This window comes from Marmota monax, unplaced genomic scaffold, assembly GCF_021218885.2.
Source record: "Marmota monax isolate L192 unplaced genomic scaffold, Marmota_monax_Labrador192_F-V1.1 WCK01_AAM20220418_F8-fsc00170, whole genome shotgun sequence".
Taxonomy (NCBI): Eukaryota; Metazoa; Chordata; class Mammalia; order Rodentia; family Sciuridae; genus Marmota; species Marmota monax.
In genome coordinates this window covers 2,379,978-2,399,807 of record NW_026692395.1, presented here as the reverse complement: position 1 = coordinate 2,399,807, position 19,830 = coordinate 2,379,978, and the positions used below count along the sequence as shown (strand labels likewise).

At 36.8% G+C, this 19,830-nt stretch overlaps 1 protein-coding gene and 1 non-coding gene across 5 annotated transcripts in view; both read right to left on the bottom strand.

The window, feature by feature from the left end:
• The window catches only part of Clcn5 (chloride voltage-gated channel 5), a 160,887-nt gene that overhangs the window by 34,402 nt on the left and 106,655 nt on the right, over positions 1-19,830 (bottom strand). For 3 of the 4 annotated variants that reach the window (XM_058578705.1, XM_046442553.2, XM_058578704.1), the window contains one exon: positions 15,322-15,468. In XM_058578705.1, the coding sequence (XP_058434688.1) occupies positions 15,322-15,463 (142 nt within the window). In that variant the 5' untranslated portion in view covers positions 15,464-15,468. Of the gene's footprint in view, positions 1-5,188; positions 5,490-15,321; positions 15,469-19,830 lie in introns of those variants that run through there. The other variant, XM_046442554.2, reaches the window with a different exon arrangement.
• Positions 17,291-17,364, bottom strand: Trnav-cac (transfer RNA valine (anticodon CAC)). The gene has a single exon. It is a non-coding gene; the product is annotated as a tRNA-Val (tRNA).

The following is a 19,830-nucleotide window of genomic DNA, read 5'->3' as shown; positions in this document are numbered from 1 at the left end:
ATTACAAATAACTTAAGCCATTAATCATATTCCACATCTGGTTGGTTTCTTTTGTTAGCATTTTTAAAAATTTAATAGCAAGAATAACTTCATAAAACTTAGCAGTCAAGAATGGCAGCAAGGGGCTGGGGTTGTAGCTCAGTGGTAGAGCACTTGCCTACCACATGTGAAGCACTAGGTTCAATCCTCAGCACCACATAAAAATAAATAAATAAAGGAATTATGTCCACCTACAACTACAAAAAATTTTTAAAACAATAAAATTTTTGAAAAAAAGAATGGCAGCAGGACCAAATAATGAGGTACAGACAAAGCAACAAAATGCAAAATGCTTTTCAAAATACAGTGTTTAAAGAGGTAAGCTTCTTGTATGTACATGTACTGGCAAGAAAAACAAGAGTAGAATTAAACAATGAGCCTAAATGTCAGATTGGACTCCAGTTTCTCTTCAGATCACAGAAATCTTTTCCTCTTTTACCCTCACATTGGGGTATTTAGGTGAGTCTAGATTTTTGCCTCTGATAGGAAAAAGAGTAAAACTTATGTCAAGTTTTGAAGGCACAGTGAATGTTATAGGTAAAATAGTTTAATGCTTTTACAGGAAAATAATTCAAGTTAAAGTACAATTAGATCTTAAATTGAATGATAGAAGAAAAGCCCCCTAAGGGCTAATTTGCCTTAGCTGAGTCCAGGGAAAGCATACAGTAAACTATTCAGAAAAGAGTCAATATTGAAACAGTCTTCCCCTTAGGTTATACTTAGGTTTAAAGACTTTTTAACAATGGGTCTTTAGAAGCACACTGCTTGAATGAGAAGGCATATAAATGAATGCATTTAACCTATTTCTTATTATGGAAACCACTTTCTAATTTTTTTTCTAAAAAGTCACCTGATGCTTAAGGCTAGAAACACTCCTTAAAATACATGAAAACAAATTCTGATTTGAGAATAATGTTTACTTCATTCCCTAACTAAGAAGCCATTAGAAATTTACCTGGGGGCTGAATAGTAACTGATTAAGTGAACTAGTTAAACACTAACAAAGACACAAGGAGAAAAAGTAGAAAAGGAAACCTCAGCATAGATCTTGAAGTACTGGCTTTAGTAAGATCACACTTGTTGGGAGGGCTTAATTGTTGACAATAGCCTAGAGAAAGAAATGAGCACTCAAAGAAATGGGGTTGAGGTATTGGTATGTGTCACAGGACTTCAAATGGTCCCTTTCAAAATGTATTTCAGTTTCCCAGGGATATATTGTATTTTTTCATGGCTGGAACAACGACCACATCAACAAAAAAAAATCAACATGATGCCTAGCACACATCAGCAGATATCCATCCTGTGGTCATTTAAATTTTGCCTCCATATAACAGCAAACACTAAGAATCTATTATGTGTCACTTATCTCCTCCATACTGGCACACCCTACTTCCCATTCTTGGACTGCTTTGACCATTCTAAGATCTCCCAATAAGTCATAAGCTTTCACATTTCATTTCACCTACACATTTGAGAAAATATTACAGCTAAAACACTAAAATTAATCAACATTTGTGAGACCCTTCTATCTTGTCATTTATGCCTCTATCTTGCTTTCAATCTTGCTTATCCAAATCCAGTCACCAAAAAGCAAATATTAGTGGAGTAGCTCTCCCAACTAAACCTTGGATAGTACTGCTGGACCATATTATTATTTTTATTATTACTACTACCAATATTATTACTACTATTATTCAGGGCCTCATATAAGTTAGGTATTCTACCACTGAGCTACATCCCCAGTCTTTTCTTTTTGAGGTAGGCCTTGCTAAATTGCAGAGGCTCACCTTGAATTTGTAGTCCTCCTGCCTCAGCCTGCCCAATTGCTGGGATTACAAGTGTGTGCTCCTATACCCAGACACATTATGGTTTTTAAAAATATTTTTTTTTTCTTTTTTGTAGGTGATCACAATACCTTTATTTTATTTATTTATTTTTATGTGGTGCTGATGATCAAACCCAGGGGCTCACACATGCTAGGTGAGCGCTCATACCACTGAGCCACAACCCCAGCCCCTTGTTTTTGTTTTTGATACCAAAGATTGAAACCCAGGGACACTTAACCAATGAGCCACATCCCAAGCCCATTTTATTTTTTATTTTGAGACAGGGTCTTACTAAGTTGCTGAGATTACACATGTGCACTAATGCACCTGGCCCACATTGTGTTTTAATGTACTATTTTAGTTTGACCCTGGAAAACTTATTCAGGGAGACTCTTCTATTGGTATGCATTCATATGACATACTGGCTATTAAATACTGAAATACCTCTGTAGCCATAGATAAATAAGCTCTTTCCTGAGGACCCCCCTCTCCACCTCTACTATTCCTTAGAAACTCCTGAATTTTTCCTGGATCCAGCAGCTAAAACCCCAGGAGGCCCCAGGATTCATTCCCAGTGCTGTCTGACATTCAGTCTGATAGATCAGTGTCCTGTGTTGATTTGAATATCACCTCTGCCCTCCTCTCATTTAGGGAACCACTGCTTTTGTTCTTGCTCACAGCAGGTTTAAACTTGCAAGTTTTAACCTAAGTGTCTAAGACACCAGAAGGACAAGGAAGAAGAAACTCTTTACTAACTCTGCTGAGAGCTAGACAATACAAGGGTTGCTGAGGAAAATTGGTAATGGAACTGTAAAAACTGCAACAAACCTATGGTATATAGTATTGACATTATTTCCAAGATCTTGTTAAGAAAACAGGAAGATGAGGCATAGAAGAAAGGGACAGGGGAAACTAAAAACAAGCATGAATCTAGACTCTATACCAACTCTGGCTCCTAATTTCCAGTTGGACACAGTCCTATCCCTCCTGGGTTGTAGGCATTTGCTTGAGGGTCTATTTCTTTTATACCTCCCACTCCCGGCATCTGCTACAATCTGGAAGTTCCCAACCTGCTACACCAGTACAGCCAGGGTGCTAATTAGCAGAGTTAGGACAAACAGCATGAGGATTTTTGGCTTGGCATCTGCAGGATCCCACTGAACAGAAAGACACATAAATCAATGTAGAATTGGAAGTAAATGGGCTAGATTTGTCAAAGGTGCACAGAGGGCTGTCCATATAAAGAAAACAGGTCTGTGCTCTATTATTTCATTTTTTTCTATATTAAGCCTACAATGGTTTCTCTTTATTAATATCCAAAAAGAAGTCCCCACAAGAGAGTAGCAATTATTCTCTAATGGCGGAAAATACTTCCAACAGAGGAAATACCAATCAGGAGACTTTTCTCAAATCACTGAGAAGACTCTGATGTCATAGACAGAAAAGAAAAATGAATGGTTAGAACAAAGCACATATCTCATCTGGAAATTAGCCTTAAAGAAATAGTTACACTTTTTCACACCAATATGTATATGTTATTCAATGCAGTGCTGTTTGTATTAACGAAAACCTAGTATTAGTTTGTATTAATAAAATACTTGGAAACAATGAAAGTGTTCAATAATAGGGGACTAGTGCAAGGAAAGAAGCAGACAGATGTGTACTGAAATAAAAAAAAATATATCCCTGACATATTGCACGTGAAAAAAGCAAGTAAAAATCATAATTAGGGCTGTGGTTATAGGTCAGTGGTTGCCTAGCATTAGGGAGGCACTTGCCTAGCATGAGTGAAGCACTAGGTTCAATTCTCAGCACCACATAAAAACAAATAAATAAAAATAAAGGTTAAAACTTAAAACAATCATAATTAAAATATGTTTTTATGTGTATCTGTTTGTGTGTGACTGGATGGAGAAACAATTGAAAGGAACATACCGATTTCTTTTCAGCAGTTGGGTTTAGAGTGGAGACTTCCACATCTTATATACATGGGTGCTATTTGAATCTTTTATAGTGAGGTGCATTTATGTGTTATGTAACTTTTTTTGTGTGGTGCTAGGATTGGATCTAGGGCTTCATGCATGCTAGATAAAGATTCCACTACTTAGCTACACATCCAGGGCCCCCCAGTGTAAGTGATTTTGAAAAGAAAAATAACTCAGAACAGTAGAGACAAGACATGCAGAGCAGTCCTATATTTTGGGCAGCAGACCACTGTGATATTTAGGAACAGATACATGATAGTTTCTGTTGAATACTAGGAGGAAAGCCTAGTTTGTAAATGAGTTAATGGAAAAAAGCCTTTGTGATTGGAGGGGCCTATTTTTCTAGCAATGAGAAGATATGAATTCTAATCCCATCTCCACAGCTCACTACTTTGTTACCTTGGGCAACTTCCTTAATCTTGCTGAGTTTACAGGTTTTTCATCTATAAAATGGAGGGATATGAGCAAGTATGATTTTTAAGGTCCCTTCTAACTTCATGCTTTATTATTTGAACAATGATTCTTGATATGATCACTCATGTACTGTATGGAATGATTTCTGTGAAGACCTTATCTCTGAGGAATTCTGAATGGTATTGTAATTGCATAGTTATCTGAGAACACTCTTCAGGCAAGATCATAAAATGGTGCTACCAATCCTTAGAAGAGAGGTAAGATTCAGTTTGTCAGTCAAATATAGGAGATCTAGTAGTTTCCTGGGACCCAACATTTCTGGCAAATGGTTAACTAGGGCTACACCAACATGGTTAAATTATCTCTGATAGCCACAGACCCTGGAACATGCAAGCCAGATCCCTGAAGCATTACCACAACTCCTCTACCACATGGCATAAATTGGAACACGGTGGGGTGGAAAATAATCCACTCAGGAATTATAGTACTACCAAATGCCCTTAAAAATATTATATTTCTATCAAGAGTAGACCAAAGTGTTTCACTGATTGGGAAATAAATGGAGGGACTGGGGTTGTGGCTCAGCAGCAGAGCACTCACCTAGCATGTGCGAGGCACTGGGCTCAATCCTTAGCACCAAATAAAAATAAATAAAATAAAGGTATTGTGTCCAACTACAACTAAAAATATATATATATTAAAAAATAAAAATAAATGGAAAGCTTTCTGACTCAGTCCTACAAGTAAACAGCTTAAAATTTATCATGCTCATCCTTAGAAGAAAAGATTAGACAAACCGAAAAATCAGTGACTTTTTCCTGGACCCATCAGAGAAATGTGGTTTGCAAAATAAACAATCAACCCAACATCTGAAGATATAGACTTATCCAAAGAGACACAGAGACACAGCTGAGATCTGCTTACCTTTTGAAAAGGCTGGAGCCATAACTTGGGTAGAAAAGCTTAAATGGCAACTTGGACGAACTGCTGAAGGCTGTGTATAGACCAATGTGAGTCTAAGAAACTTAGATCCACGGTCTCGGGGGATTGTCTAAGACCAAACCTCTACTTCCAGGAACCTGACCAAGTTCTCACAGTGAAGGTCCAAGAAAAAATCCCCTCTTCATTCTTCTAGGGGAGGAGAATAATCCTCATTGTGAAATATGCCCCAGGGCAAAATACTTGGCCTGAGTCTTATCCCAACTGGGGTAAGGGCATTCCTCCTAACTCCAGCTCCTTCTAGCTTTCTAGTTTCACCTAAGGGGGAACATAACAAGGGACAGGGTTTCAGGTAAATAGATAGATTGCAAATGATAACAGTCAGGGAATGGAATGGAAAGCAGGGAGAACAAAAAGCTAAATATCACAGGTGAAAAACTTGTGAAGGTCACAGCTATAAGAGAGTCCCAATAAAACAATGAGAATTAATCAGAAGATTACAGAACTGCTTCCTCACCCACACTTTACCACCATACCAAAGGACTCTAATATAATAATAGTAAATTACAGTTGAAAGAATTCAAAACAGAGAATCTCTAGAGGAAATGTACTTAGGGAAACTCAAAATCAAGAAGGGTGATGAAAATAAGAACAATATAGAAATCTGGCCTGACACCTAGTTATACCATACAGTAAATATGACCCAAGTCATAGGCAATTTGCCATAAATCCTAACACAATGAAATTAAAATAAAAACTAGTAATGGAAAAAAATGCTGGGCCAGGAACTGGTGACACACACATGTAATCTCAGTGACTCAGGAGGCTGAAGCAGGAGGATCACAAATTCAAGGCCAGCCTTGGAGACTTAGTGAGGCCATCTCACAAAATAAAAAAAATAAAAAATAAAACAAGCTGGGGATGTGATTCACTTGATAAGTGCTCCTTAGTTCAATCCCAAGTACCAAAAAATAAAATAAAGAAAGCTAGAAAATCCCTAAAGACCTGGAAATTATAAATAACCTATGAAAATTCCAAATAACCTATTGGCAAAAAATGGAAAATTTTTTAAATATTTTGAAGTGAATGAAAACACAATATCCAAAATTTGTGGAATGCATGAAAAGCAATGCTTATAGAGAAATTTATAGCATTTAATATTAGAAAAGAAGGCAGACTTAAATTAAAGCCTAAACTTCTACCTGACAAAGTCAGTTTCTCTGGCAAGTGCTTCTGAACACTTAAGGAAAAAAATAATACCAATTTTTCACAATATCTTCCAGAAAATAGTAATATAATGATATCAATTAACACCAGAAATATTTGGGAACACTTCCTGACTTACTCACGAGGCCATTACTCTATATGAAAACCAAATAAAGATATTACAAAAAAGGAAAACTACAGGAACTGGAGATGTAGCTCAGTGGTACAGCATTTGCCTAGCATGTGCAAGGTTTTACAGAATCCACTGTAAAAAGAATGAAAAGGTAAAAAGAACGAAAAGGTAAGCCATGGGCTTGAAAAATATATTTGATAAAGGACTGGTATTCAAAATACAAAGAAGTCTTAAAATTCATCAGTCAGAAAGCAACCTAAATTTTAAAATGGGCAAAAGACCTAAATCTTATCAAAGAAAAAATATACGTATGGCAAATGGTAAATGAAAAAAAGTAATCACCACCATTTGTTACTAGAGGAATGCAAATTAAAACAATAATGAGATACCAAACGATTAGAATGGTCAAAATCTAAAACAATGCCAATTTTGAGGAACTTACATTCTTTGTTGCTATGAACACAAAATGGTATAGCCTGGAACTCAGCAAGACCCTGTCTCAAAATAAAAAATAACAAAGAGCTAGGGATGTGGCTCAGTGGTTGAGCACCCTTGGGTTCAATCCCTGGTACTTAAAAAAAAAAATGAGCTAACAATCCACACAAAGACATCCGTGGATTTATTTATTTATTTAGGTATTGGGGATTGAAATCCAGGAGTGCTTTAAAACTGAGCTACATCCACAGCCTTTATTTTTCTTTTAATTTTGAGACAAGGTCTCACTAAGCTCCTTAGGGCCTTAGTAAAGTGCTGAGGCTGGCCTTAAACTTTCAATCCTCCTGTCTTGGCCTCTGGGATTACAGGAATACACTATTGTATCCCACAACATTTGTGAATTTAAATGTATATTGCTAAGTGAAAGAAGCTGGTATGAAAAGGTTACAGACCATATGATCTCACATATGTGACATTCTGGAAAAAGCAAATTCATGGAGATAATAAAGCAGATTGGTGGTTTCTGGGAGCTTGCAAGGGTGAGGTAAAGCATAGATGTTTTTCAGGGTAGTGAAAATATTCTTCATGCCACTGTAATAGTGGATAATATCACTCTGCATTTGTCAAAATCCATAGAAATTCACAGTACAGAGTCAACTTTAATGTATGCAAATTAAAAAATCATTTAGGAGTTTAGGATCCCAGGGTGGAATGTGGAATGTGACAAAAGAATATCTGTATCATAGATTAATGAAACAGCCTCACTGAAGGGGATAAGAGGAGAAGGTGCTAAACCAAGTAACTAGAAAGGAATCTGAGAGCAAAGGCAAAAAGAACTGTGCATAAAAACTGCACTCTTTGGGCTGCGGCTGTAGCTCAGTAGCAAAGCACTTGCCTAGTACATGTGAGGCACTGGGTTTGATCCTCAGCACCACATAAAAATTAACAAATAAAATAAAGGCATTCTGTCCATCTACAACTACAAAAAAAAAATTTAAAAAACTGCATTCTAGTAGATAAAGTTGTCTCTCATAGAGGGTACTGGTCAACAATTCCAAAACCAGTATACATGTATACTAGTCATGAACTAATGGATGATGGATGATAGGAGCCAGGTTTCTCTTTGTTCCAGAGGAAGGTAACACAGATAAGTAAGTGGGGGCGGGGAGGCTAAGATGATCCATGTAGTGATGGGTTAGAATTAGAATCAGTTTAAGTTTTTAGCTTAATTTAGACTCAAGTTTTCCTTACATTTCATGCTTAGCTTTAGACTCAAGTGGATGGATGGATGGATAGATACATACATACATACATACATTCACACACACACACACATACATACACAATGGGGTATTTATTTATGGTGCTGGGTGATTGAACTCAGGGTCCTACATATGCTAAGCAAGCATCTGAGCTGTATCACCAGCCCACATGCTTTTGTGTGTCTGCATACACACATATATTTCCTTAGTTGGCTAAGAGGCCTAGTAGCAAGAATGTCTTCATAGAAATGAGCAAACATACTGCCCATTGCTTGGTTCCATAATATTTTCTTTTTTTCACCTTTCTTTGTGTTTTTTTAATTATTAGTTGTTCAAAACATTACAAAGCTCTTGACATCTCATATTTCATACATTTGATTCAAGCGGATTATGCCATAATATTTTCTAAATAAAGGAACCAGAGCTCCTTGGAGAGATGCTTGATTCTAGTATTGGAGCAGGAAATATATAACACAGGTCTGGAGCATATTGTAGTGTCCAAAAGTAAGGGAATGATTTAAAAAAAAATACACACACAATAATAGGGGTTTATCAAAGGGAAACATAGACAACTAAAAGAGCTCCCAATGGCCCAAGCTGGAATAATTTGAGCAACAACATAAAGTAGAAATGAATTACAACCCAAAGTATAAAGTAAATGAATCCATAATGATATAAATGATTGACTAAATAAATGAATGGAAGAAAACAGACAAATCTTAATCCTAAATAATTTCTGTAGATGTTTTACCTTCAAAGAGGTGAAGAACTTAAGTGTGGACTACACAGTGACTTCCTTCCAATGAGTATAGTATGGAATGGTGGAAAAAAGAATAGTTTCACAGTAGAGAAACCTGACAAGCAATCAATCATCGAGGCCATCGAGGTTACCATCAACAGCAGTAAATCATGTTGACAGGATGGACCTTTGATATGATGTGCTGAGAACGGCACTTGACCTCAGTGGTCTCCCTCCTCAAAACCTATAATCCAGTCTAATCATGAGAAAAACATCACATAAATTCCAACTAAGGGACATTCTACAAAATACCTGAGCAGTGCTCAAAATCCTTAAGGTCACCCAAAAACAGGCAAGTCTGAGAATGTGCACAAGACACGATATATTCTATGTAATGTGAAATTCTGGATGAGACATTAAATAATCACTAAGTAAATCTGAATAAAATATGTACTTTAATTAATTAAAAATAGAAATAAATAAAAGGGTGAAACATTAGAGGACATCAATTCTAAAAGCTCCCCATATCCCTGTGAAGTAACCACAAGCCTACAGACACCATCATAGATATCATTTTAAAGATTTAGCATCTGGCCCCACAGAGGTTTAGAAATGGGACACATTTTTTTAAGCTTAAAAAGTAGCAGTTAACTGCCACCCTCCCAGACTAAGTGTCCAGGGGAGTTCCAGAATTATGAGGATGATGGATTTTGAAGTACCTTTTCTTCTCCTCCACACACAATCCACACAATTGCTTTAGTTGGGCAGCTCAGGGGAAGCCTAAATGAGGTTAGAATGGTAGGTTTCTCCATGAGCTGGAGTCCAAGATGTTTTCCGTTTCTCCCTGGAGGAAAATTATGACTTTTCTACAACATAGCAGAACAAACAGAACTTTTTCACAAGTTACTTGATGGAATTCAAGTTCCATCATGTTTTCATTGACTATTTATTTCATTCAACTGCTATGATTCTTGTTCTGCTCTGGGACATTGGGAGGTTATGCTGAGTCTTGACAGGTGTTATGTGGGAACACACCCTACCTCATAATATGCTTCAGCTTTGAAGTTATCCCTGACCCATTTCTATTTTATTCCCCACATCTAATCGGTCATATCAATTTCCCCTGTGAAATTTCTCCAGAACCTATTATTCCTTCCTCTTCATTCCTTTGTCTTCATTCAGGCCTTTTGATCTTTTCCCTAGATTTTTAAAATAACAACAGCTTTACTGATCTCCCACTCACTGACACTTCCTCTCAATCCATCCTCTATACTGCCAATTCTCAAAAACTCAAATCTGATCATGGCATTCCTCTGATTTTAAATCATTTGAAGTGACTTGGTTACAAGATCCCAAAGCACACACAATCTGACCCCACCTAGATTTCTAGCTAGCTATCCAGCCTATCCCCTGCTGCCCTCCCTTCTGCTCCAAGGGCCACCATCCTCCACACCCAGGAACCTTAGACCTCAGACAGGCAGAGTCTGTGTTTCTGGAATTCAAAAGGCATTCTCACGCTGCTGCACCTCTACGTGTGTTGCTCTCTCTGCCAGGAATGTCTCCTCGTGCAAATAGTTAATGCATTCTGGGTAGAAAGACAAGAAAGTGAGGGAAAGCAGGGAATGGGAGAGCACTACTAGAATAACACAGTGCTGGGCTCATGTCTGGGTCCTCCATAAATACTAAATGAATGAATGCAGTGCTGACCATGAGGTCTAGATTGCAGAGGCAGGGAGTGAGAACAGATGGACGATGAGAACAGCTCTGAATGTTTCCCTTTTTCTATTTTCCTCCCCCTCTGCTTCTTTCAGATCTCTGTGTTTATGTTTCTTCTAATTTACTGACTACTATAACACTACCTCAGATGCATTTAGCCATGCCATGCATAATTTATTTATTCATTCCCCATAAATCAATTCCTCTAGCCATCTGGAAAACAAGAACCACTTTTACTGCCTTTCAAGCTCCTTCCAACTAATCCTTTTAGTACGTGCTATTGTGCCTGCTACAAAATGTAGTATTTTATGCACAGTTTTACCGTCACGTATCAAGGATGTTGTGACCATTTTTCTGTTGGTACTGTCTATTAGGAAACCCCATGTGAAAACATTAAATAAAGTAAGAATGATTTGAAAGCAAAGCAAGAAAACTGCATTACTAGAGATTATAGTAAGTGGACTGATTTCTGCATGTGGCTCATAGAAAGCAGCCACATTATTTTATGGTCAGACTTTGAAAACCACAAGCAGTAATTCTCCTATAAAAGCTAGTGAAGAAGGATGAAGGAATTCTCATGTAAAAGCCCAATCTATAATCACAGGCAATGTGAAAAAAGAATCTTAATCTGCCTCGGTTTTCTACTCGATGAAATGGGAATAATGAACTGTCGCTTGCCCCAATCATCACTGAGACCAACACGAACACACAATGTACTTTGGTGATATGGATTCTATGAGACCATTTTCTATTAGAAGCAACCATGATAACTAGGTAGGCCAAACTGGCTTAGCCAGATAGAGCCATGATTGCTATTATAACTGACCCACTATGGATACTAAATGCATGTAAGTGCAAGTGATGTGCAAACACAGTTTTCTTTTGTAGAAGTAGGCAGATATGAAAAATCATTAAACACTAAACCATGAGTATCTCCCTTTTGTGAACTTTAAATTCAGGGTTGTCACCTGCTGGCACTTTCCTGAGTTATCTCTTGTAGGCAAACTTCTGTTCTAGGTAAACTTCTATTCATCCTTTTTAACCTGTGGTTTTTATACTGAAAGGCTTACCCAAATTCATTGCTTCCTCAGAAAGAGGCATCCATTACTTAAATGTTATTCCCAAGTTATTATCTATTGCCATGCAGTTTATTTCCATCCTAGTACTTATCACACTGAGTAATTTACTATGTAATTTGTCTACAATTGGCCCTATGTATTCAAAGGTTTCCACATCTGTGGAAATCAGCTGAAGATTGAAAATATTTTTAATAAACTGTGTCTTTACTAAATATGTACACTATTTTTGTCATTGTTCTCTAAAAAACACTACAAGTATTTTATAGCATTTATTTTTTGTGGTGTTTTTTCGTTTTTGTTTTCTTGTGCTGCTGGGAATTGAACTCAGGGCCTTGTGCATGTGAGGCAAGCACTCTACCAACTGAACTATTTCCCCAGCCCTAGCATTTACTTTTTACCAGGTATGATAAGTAATCTAGAGATGATTTAAAAAATGAAGGAGGAGGGCTGTGGTTGTGGCTCAGGGGTAAAGTACTTGCCTAGCACATGTGAGGCACTAGGTTAAATCCTCAGCACCACATACAAATAAATAAATAAAATAAAGGTATTGTGTCCATTTACAACTAAAAATATTTTTTAAAAAAAGAATACAGGAGAATATGTATATGTTCTATATAAACATTATGCCATTTTATCTAAGGGACTTGAGAATCCACAAATTTGGAGTCTGAGGACGTCCTGAAACCAATACCCCCTCTGATACCAAGGGACAACTGTATTTACTCATTTATTATCTTCTCTCACAAGATCTAAGTTCAGATCAATATCTGTCTCAGTTCCACCACTGTATCCACAGTATCTACAATAGTGTTTCACTCACAGTAGGTGCTCAAAAAACTATTTATTAAATAAATAGATGAAGGAGCTTTGTCCTTGCAGTGATAATAAGTTAAGGTTAATTAAAAAAATTTTTTTTTCAGTACCAGGGATTGAAACCCAGGGTGCACTACCACTGAGCAACATCTCCAGACCTTGTTTATTATTTTAGAACAAAGTCTTGCTAACTTGTCCAGTCTGGCCTCAAACTTGCAATCCTCCTGCCTCAATCTCCTGAGTTGCTGGGAACTTAGGTATGCACTACCATGTTCAGCTAATTCAACTTCTTAGCATGACATGCAAGATTCTGACTTAGTTATTTGAGCTTACATTCTGTCTTTTTATACCTCTGTATCTTATGCTTATTGATATCTTTCTGCAAAACCTTACTTTTTGTCTGGCATGTTCTCCTTCTTACAAAACAGCTAATCTTTCAAGTACCTGCTCCAATATACCCTTTTTTGTGAAATTTCTGAACCACTGTAGGTACACAGACACACAAGACATAATTTATAGAACTTATGCTATAGAATTATAGCAGTAAATAATAATGTAACAATGATATCTAAATTGTTTGAGATAGTATCTCACTATACAGCCCAGCTGGCCTCAGATTCCTGAGCTCAAGTGAAACTCCTGCCTCAGCCTCCCCTGTATGGGAACTACAGGAGTGCAACATCATGCCTGGATGATCCTTTATATTTAACTTTATGAGCATTTAACTCTATGCCACATACAGTTATAAGTACTTTATAGGTATTATCTCATTTAATCCTAAAACAACCCTAAGAGGTAGGTACTATCATAAGTACTTTGTGTGGCTGTTTAGCTAGCTAGAATTAATTTAATGAAGATAAGGATGGTGTCAAAGCCCTGCTAATTCCCAGAACCTAAAGTGTCTACAAAGTTGCATGCCCTTAAAACAAATTTGCTAAGTAATGAATTCTGACAGTACTTCTTTGTCTTCTGTCTTTGAGAATAGCAACACTGGTCAGTTAAAGTACCCTACAATAGTTTTAAAGTAATTCTACAAATTTAATCTTAAAGCTATAAAGTCCTTTCTAAAAGTACAAGAAGAAACACAGAAGTCCCCACTTTTGTGGGGATATAACTGACTATATAAAAATTAAAATATTTGTAGATTTGTGAAAACAAAGTTATAAAATACAAACCAGAAATGGAAAAATATGTCCAACCTATATCAGACAAAGAAATAGTAATAATATAGTAAAGACTCCAATAAATTAATAAGAAAAGATAATCAGACCATTAGAAAAATAGAAACATCATATGAACACATGAAATCACATTAAACTCCATTAAATAAAAATTATTTTTAAGTGGCCGGGCATGATGGTGCACACCTATAATCGCAGCAACACAGGAGGCTGAGGCAAGAGGATTATAAGTTGGAGGCCAGCCAAAAAAATCTTAAACAGTCTGGGGATGTAGCTCAGTGGCAAAGCATCCCTAGGTTCAATCCCCAGTACCAAACAAAATAAAAGTATTTTAAATGAAGATTAAAATAATAATGGAAATTATTTATTTATCCTATCATATTATAAACTTTTAAAATGATGATATTCAACACAGTGAGGTTGTCAGAGAAAAAAGCACTATTACATTCAAGTTGCAAAAATGCTGTTCATATGCTTAAACAGATATGTATCTACAAGGTTGTTCACTGCAGTATTGTTTGTAATAGCAAAACATGGTAAACAACTAAAATGTGCATTAACACAAGTTTAGTTAACTACAGTACAACCGTATCATAAGATTGTATACAATCATGGGAAAGTAGGTAACCAAACAACTTATTAGGAGAATTTTCACTTTGTAGATGTATTCTAGTTAATAAAAATCCAGTTACAAAATGGGAAAAGAAATTGAACACAAACTTCATCAATGAATATGTAAGGCTGGTAAATAAGCACATGACATTGATATTAGCCATTATTAGCCATTAAAGAAATTAAATTGAAACCATGATTAACACTACATACTTCTTAGGACAGCTAAAATAAAAATTAGTGAAAATACCAAGAGCTGTAAATGATGTGAAGCAAGTGGAACTGTCATGACTATAGCTAGTTCAGATGCAAAATGGTATAGGCAGTTTGGACAGTGGTTTGGCAGTTTCTTATAAAGTTAAACATACTAGCTCAGACATGTGTGCTAAGAAATGTGTTAAAACTCAGAGAACAGCATACCAGAAAGTAAATAAAGAAATTCCAGATACTTGGGGGGGGGGGGCGCTGAGGCAGGAGGATCCCTGGTTCAGGGTCAACCTGAATAACTTAGTGAGATCCTGTCTCAAAATAACATATCAAAAGGTCTGGGGATGTAGCACAGTGGCAGAGTGCCTCTGGGTTCAATTCCCAGTATGTATGTATGGATGAATGGACAGATGGATAGAAGGAAGGAAGGTAAATATACATTTACCATATGACCCAGTGATCCTATTCCTGGGTATGCTATTCATTTAAAAAAGATAAATCTCTAAGGCATTAACTTGAGTAAAGAAGCTAGTCTCAAAAGGTGACATGTGATTTAATGTATATGACATTATCAAAAAGAAAGAATACAGGGACTGAACCTGTCAGAGGTGGAGGTTACAAGAATCTAGGCATGTGTTAAAATACAGAGTCCTGTGTGTCAGAAAGGAAATTTTACTGTACATAAATCTAAAGTAAATTTTAAAAAGAAATTATTGTCATCAGTAATGATAATACCTTCTATTTCTCGGTCTAAAGGAGGAACATCATCTCTCAAGGAGAAATCCATAGCTGTTCCTGGTATGTCCATCAAGTCTTCATCGCTGGAGCTGCTCTGGAAGCTACTAAAACTCCCCTGCTGAAAACCTCTGTTATCCATGGCTCCTATAAAGAAAGAAAAATAGGAGGCTTATAATAATGACATCTAAGTCCCCAACCCCTCCTTTTTCAGTTGTGGTAAACACATATAAAATATAACATCTGAATCATTTAAAGTATGCAATGCAGGAGCACTGAGTACATTTGCAATGCTGTGCAACCATCACTACTATCCATTTCTAGAACTTTTTCATCATTCTAAATAGAAACTCTGTACCCAGTAAACAATCACTCCCCATCCCTCAGTCCCTGGTAACTTCTATTGTACTTTCTGTGTCTACAGACTTGCTGACTCTGGATATTTCATATAATGGAATCATACAGTATGCAGCTTTCTGTGTCTTGTTTCTTTTACTTAGCATAATGTTTTCAAGGTTCATCCATGTTAGGGCATACATTTGACTAATTTTTGTGGCTGAATATTATTCAACTGTATGTATAGGCCCTATTTTATTTATCCATCGATTAGTTGAAGGACACTTGGGTAGTTTTCCCCTTTGAAGTTGCCACTTATCCTTTTTTTGGAGGGGGAGGTACCAGGGATTGAACTCAGGGGCACTCAACCACTGAGTCACATCCCCAGTCCTATTTTGTATTTTACTTAGAGACAGGTCTCACTGAGTTGCTTAGTACCTTGCTTTTGCTGAGGCTGGCTTTGAACTTGAGATCCTCCTACCTCAGCCTTCTGGGCCACTGGGATTACAGGCATGTGCTACTGCGCCCAGCTGAAGTTGCCACTTATTCTTATGCCTTCTTTTGTATATTTACTTTGACAATACAGAACTGTGAAGTACTTACTTAATATACTCAGTCACCCTCTAGTTATGTACCTCTAGACTATACTAAATACTAAGTGGGGGGCAGGGTTGAGAACCATTAAAATGAATATAAAACCAAATAAGAGCCTGTGTACAAATATAAATGGAGTTCACAAATAATTGAGATTAAAATCAGATACAGTATTGAGAAATGTACTGGTCATATTTTATTTTTTAATATTTATTTTTTAGTTATAGTTGCACATAATACCTTTATTTTATTTATTTATTTTTATGGTGGTGAGGATCAAACCCAGGGCCTCACACATGCCAGAAGAGTGTTCTACCGCTGAGCCACAACCCCAGCCCCAATACTATAAATTTTCTACCTTCCAAGTGCAAATTCCCAAATTGTAACTTTTACTAAAAAAATAATCAGCAAGCTGTTTAAAAGAAAGACAACATTATGCCCAACTATATGTAACCCTACCCTTTCCCCCATTTAAAAAAAATTAAGTCTTAGTAAAAGATCATCAACAGTAAAGTTCTACTGAATGAAATAAATAATACTTGTTTTGAGGTTTCCTGTTCTTTTATAAAACTTCTTTGTCAGGCATGGTGGCACACACCTGTAATCCCAGCTACTCAGGAGACTAAAGCAAGAGAATTCTGCATTCAAAGCTAGTCTTGGCAAAATAGCAAGATCTTGCCTCAAAAATAAATAAATAAATAACTGGAAATGTAGTACAGGGGTAGAGTGCCCCTGGGTTCAATCTCCAGTATCAATCATTCAATAGAAATTTCTTGTTCTAGGTTGTTAGAATGATGCTTGATGAGTCTGGTAAGAAGAAAATTAGGATATCTTCAATAAAGGATAACTTCAATAAAAGACCTAAGAAAGTAGAATCAGAACAGATAAATATTTTAAACACTGAACACAAAAGAAAAACAACCAATATTTGCTAGGTACTTATCCATTTCCAGGCATTGGGCTATGCGCTTCAAGTAAATTCTTTCATTTAATTTCTCCATCATTTCTGTGTCTTTTTCTCTGTGTGTGTGTGTGTGTGTGTGTGGTGCTGGGGATTGAACCCAGGGCCTTGTGCATGTGAGGCAAACACTCTACCAACTGAGCTATATCCCCAGCCCTCTCCATCCTTTTTATGCTATGGCATTATAACTCTTTTTAAAAATATTTTTATTAGTTATAGATGGACACAATGCCTTTATTTTATTTATTTTTTTTTGTGGTGCTGAGAGTCGAATCCAGTGCCTCACACATGCTAGGCAAGTGCTCTATCACTGAGCCACAACCCCAGCCCACATTATAACTCAGACAAGAAACTGAAGCTTGGAAATGCTAAGTAATGCCCAGTTAAATTTTTCTGAAGTTGGGCTCCAAATCACATATTCAATTTCACAATACCTCCCTTGTGATAAGTGACCAGCCTGAGTTAAGTGAGTGACATTTAAGAAACATCTACTATGTATAAACATTGTGGGATACTGGGACAGATAGAATAATGATGCTGTGTAGGCTGAATGAAATGACTGGGAGGCAAAGATTTGGGAGTTAATAATGTTGAGGTGGTGGTTGAAACTAAGAGATCAAATACCCCAAGGGAAACTCTGTTTACTAGTGGATAAGTATGAATGCAAATAAAAGAAATGCATTCTCACTATTCTGCTATATGCACAAACAGTTTGAAATCTGTGCACATTGAACTAAATATGAGGTTATACTGGGACATTACTATGTTTTATGATATGCAGTGAGGTAGGGAAGGGAACAAAGCTACTTTAAGGTACTAATAATATATAAAATAATTAATCATAACACCTTTTTTGGTATTAGGGATTGAACCCAGGGGTTTCTACCACTAAGCTACATCCTCAGCCCCCTTTTTTTGTATTGGGCACTGAATTCAGAGACACTCCACTACTGAGCCACACCCTCAGCCTCATTTTGTATTTTATTTAGAGACAGGGTCTCACTGAGTTGCTTAGCACCTCCTCACTTTTGCTGAAGATGGCTTTGAACTCACAATCCTCCTGCCTCAGCCTCCAGAGCCACTGGGATTACAGGGAGGCACCACCAGCCCAGCTGTTGTTTTATTTTGAAACAAGTTCTTGCTACATTGCTGAAGCTGGCTTCAAACTTGCAATCCTCCTGTCTTAGCTTCCCAAGTCACTGGGATATCAGGTGTGTACCACTATGCTCAGCTGATTACAAAATCATTTCTTTGGCTACACAAACTTACTTTGCTGTGTGGATTAAATGGGTCATAGGATACTAATAATCCATGTTTTGCAAACTCTGCCAAGCTCCTTTACACCTCACCAATTTATCCTTGCTGGGCTTTCCCCCCTCTATACTGCCTCCTTCACTCTCCTTCTCCTGAGAGGACCCCCTCCATAATGCTCTTACACAAAATTCTCTGCCTCAACTTCTGCTTCTAGAAAGCCAGACAAAACAGGACTGTCAGAATTTTTTTTTCCTATTACTTAAAAACACATAGGAAATCTTTACTCTGTCTTCACTCCTCCCACCTAGGAAATAAATGTCTTTACTATTTAAGAAAAAATATTTTTTTTCTGTGTTGATGTTAGTCAAACTGATACGACTGCATTCAAAAGCATCTTCACTTCGGACTTTAGGAGAACATGCTGTCTCATATAAGCTTATTTCCTTTTTAAAAAAATAGTGAAAATCTTTTTTTGGCTTTGCAAATAACTGTTCTCCATAATGAATATTGCATTACTCAATGAGGACACAACTGGCAAACATTGTTGGGAAGTATTCAAATAGCATAACATTTGGATCTCCTAAGCAAGGTCAAGAACACTATACAGAATTGCCGACTTAAGGATTTATTTCACTTCCTAAGCTTGTTTTTTCTTGGGACACCGTTCATAGGATTTGAGTAAAGTACACTATGCACATAAACTTATTACTATTTATTTTATTTACAAGAATGACTGTTAGCAGCACACAGGGCCATAGACATACACATATCTAACAACCACATATCCCAGGCTAACTGCTTAAACCATGACTTTTTCCTCTCAGAAACTCCTGGCTTCCTTTCTAAAAATGTAGTTCCTCAACTTTTAACTGTTTCCTTCTTCCTCCTCTTATTTTTACTATCATCATCATCATCATCATCATCATCATCATCGCCATCTGCAAGGCTAGGGATCAAATCCAGGCCTTGTGCATGCTAGGCAAAGGCTCTACTATTAAAGTACACCTCTAGCCCTCTGTCAGTGTTTTGTACTCTTGCTTTGAACTTGACATGAGTGGATTTCTTCAAACCATCATGATTTCTATGTTGAGTGCTTCTTTCTCACTTCCTAATTTCTCAACTGACATTTGGGGGGATACAAAATTTGGAATAATACTAAATTTCTGGAAAAGTGACAGAAGGAATACCTACATGAAATCGCTATCTGGAACAGATCTTATCTTTTCTTGAGGTTATAATGTTGACAATCTTGAATATAGGCTATTTATTTGTGGACAATCTCTCAATTTTGGTTTGTTTGATATTTCCTCATGAGTAGATTCAGGTTATATATATCTTTGGCAAGAAGATCAGAGATCTTACGA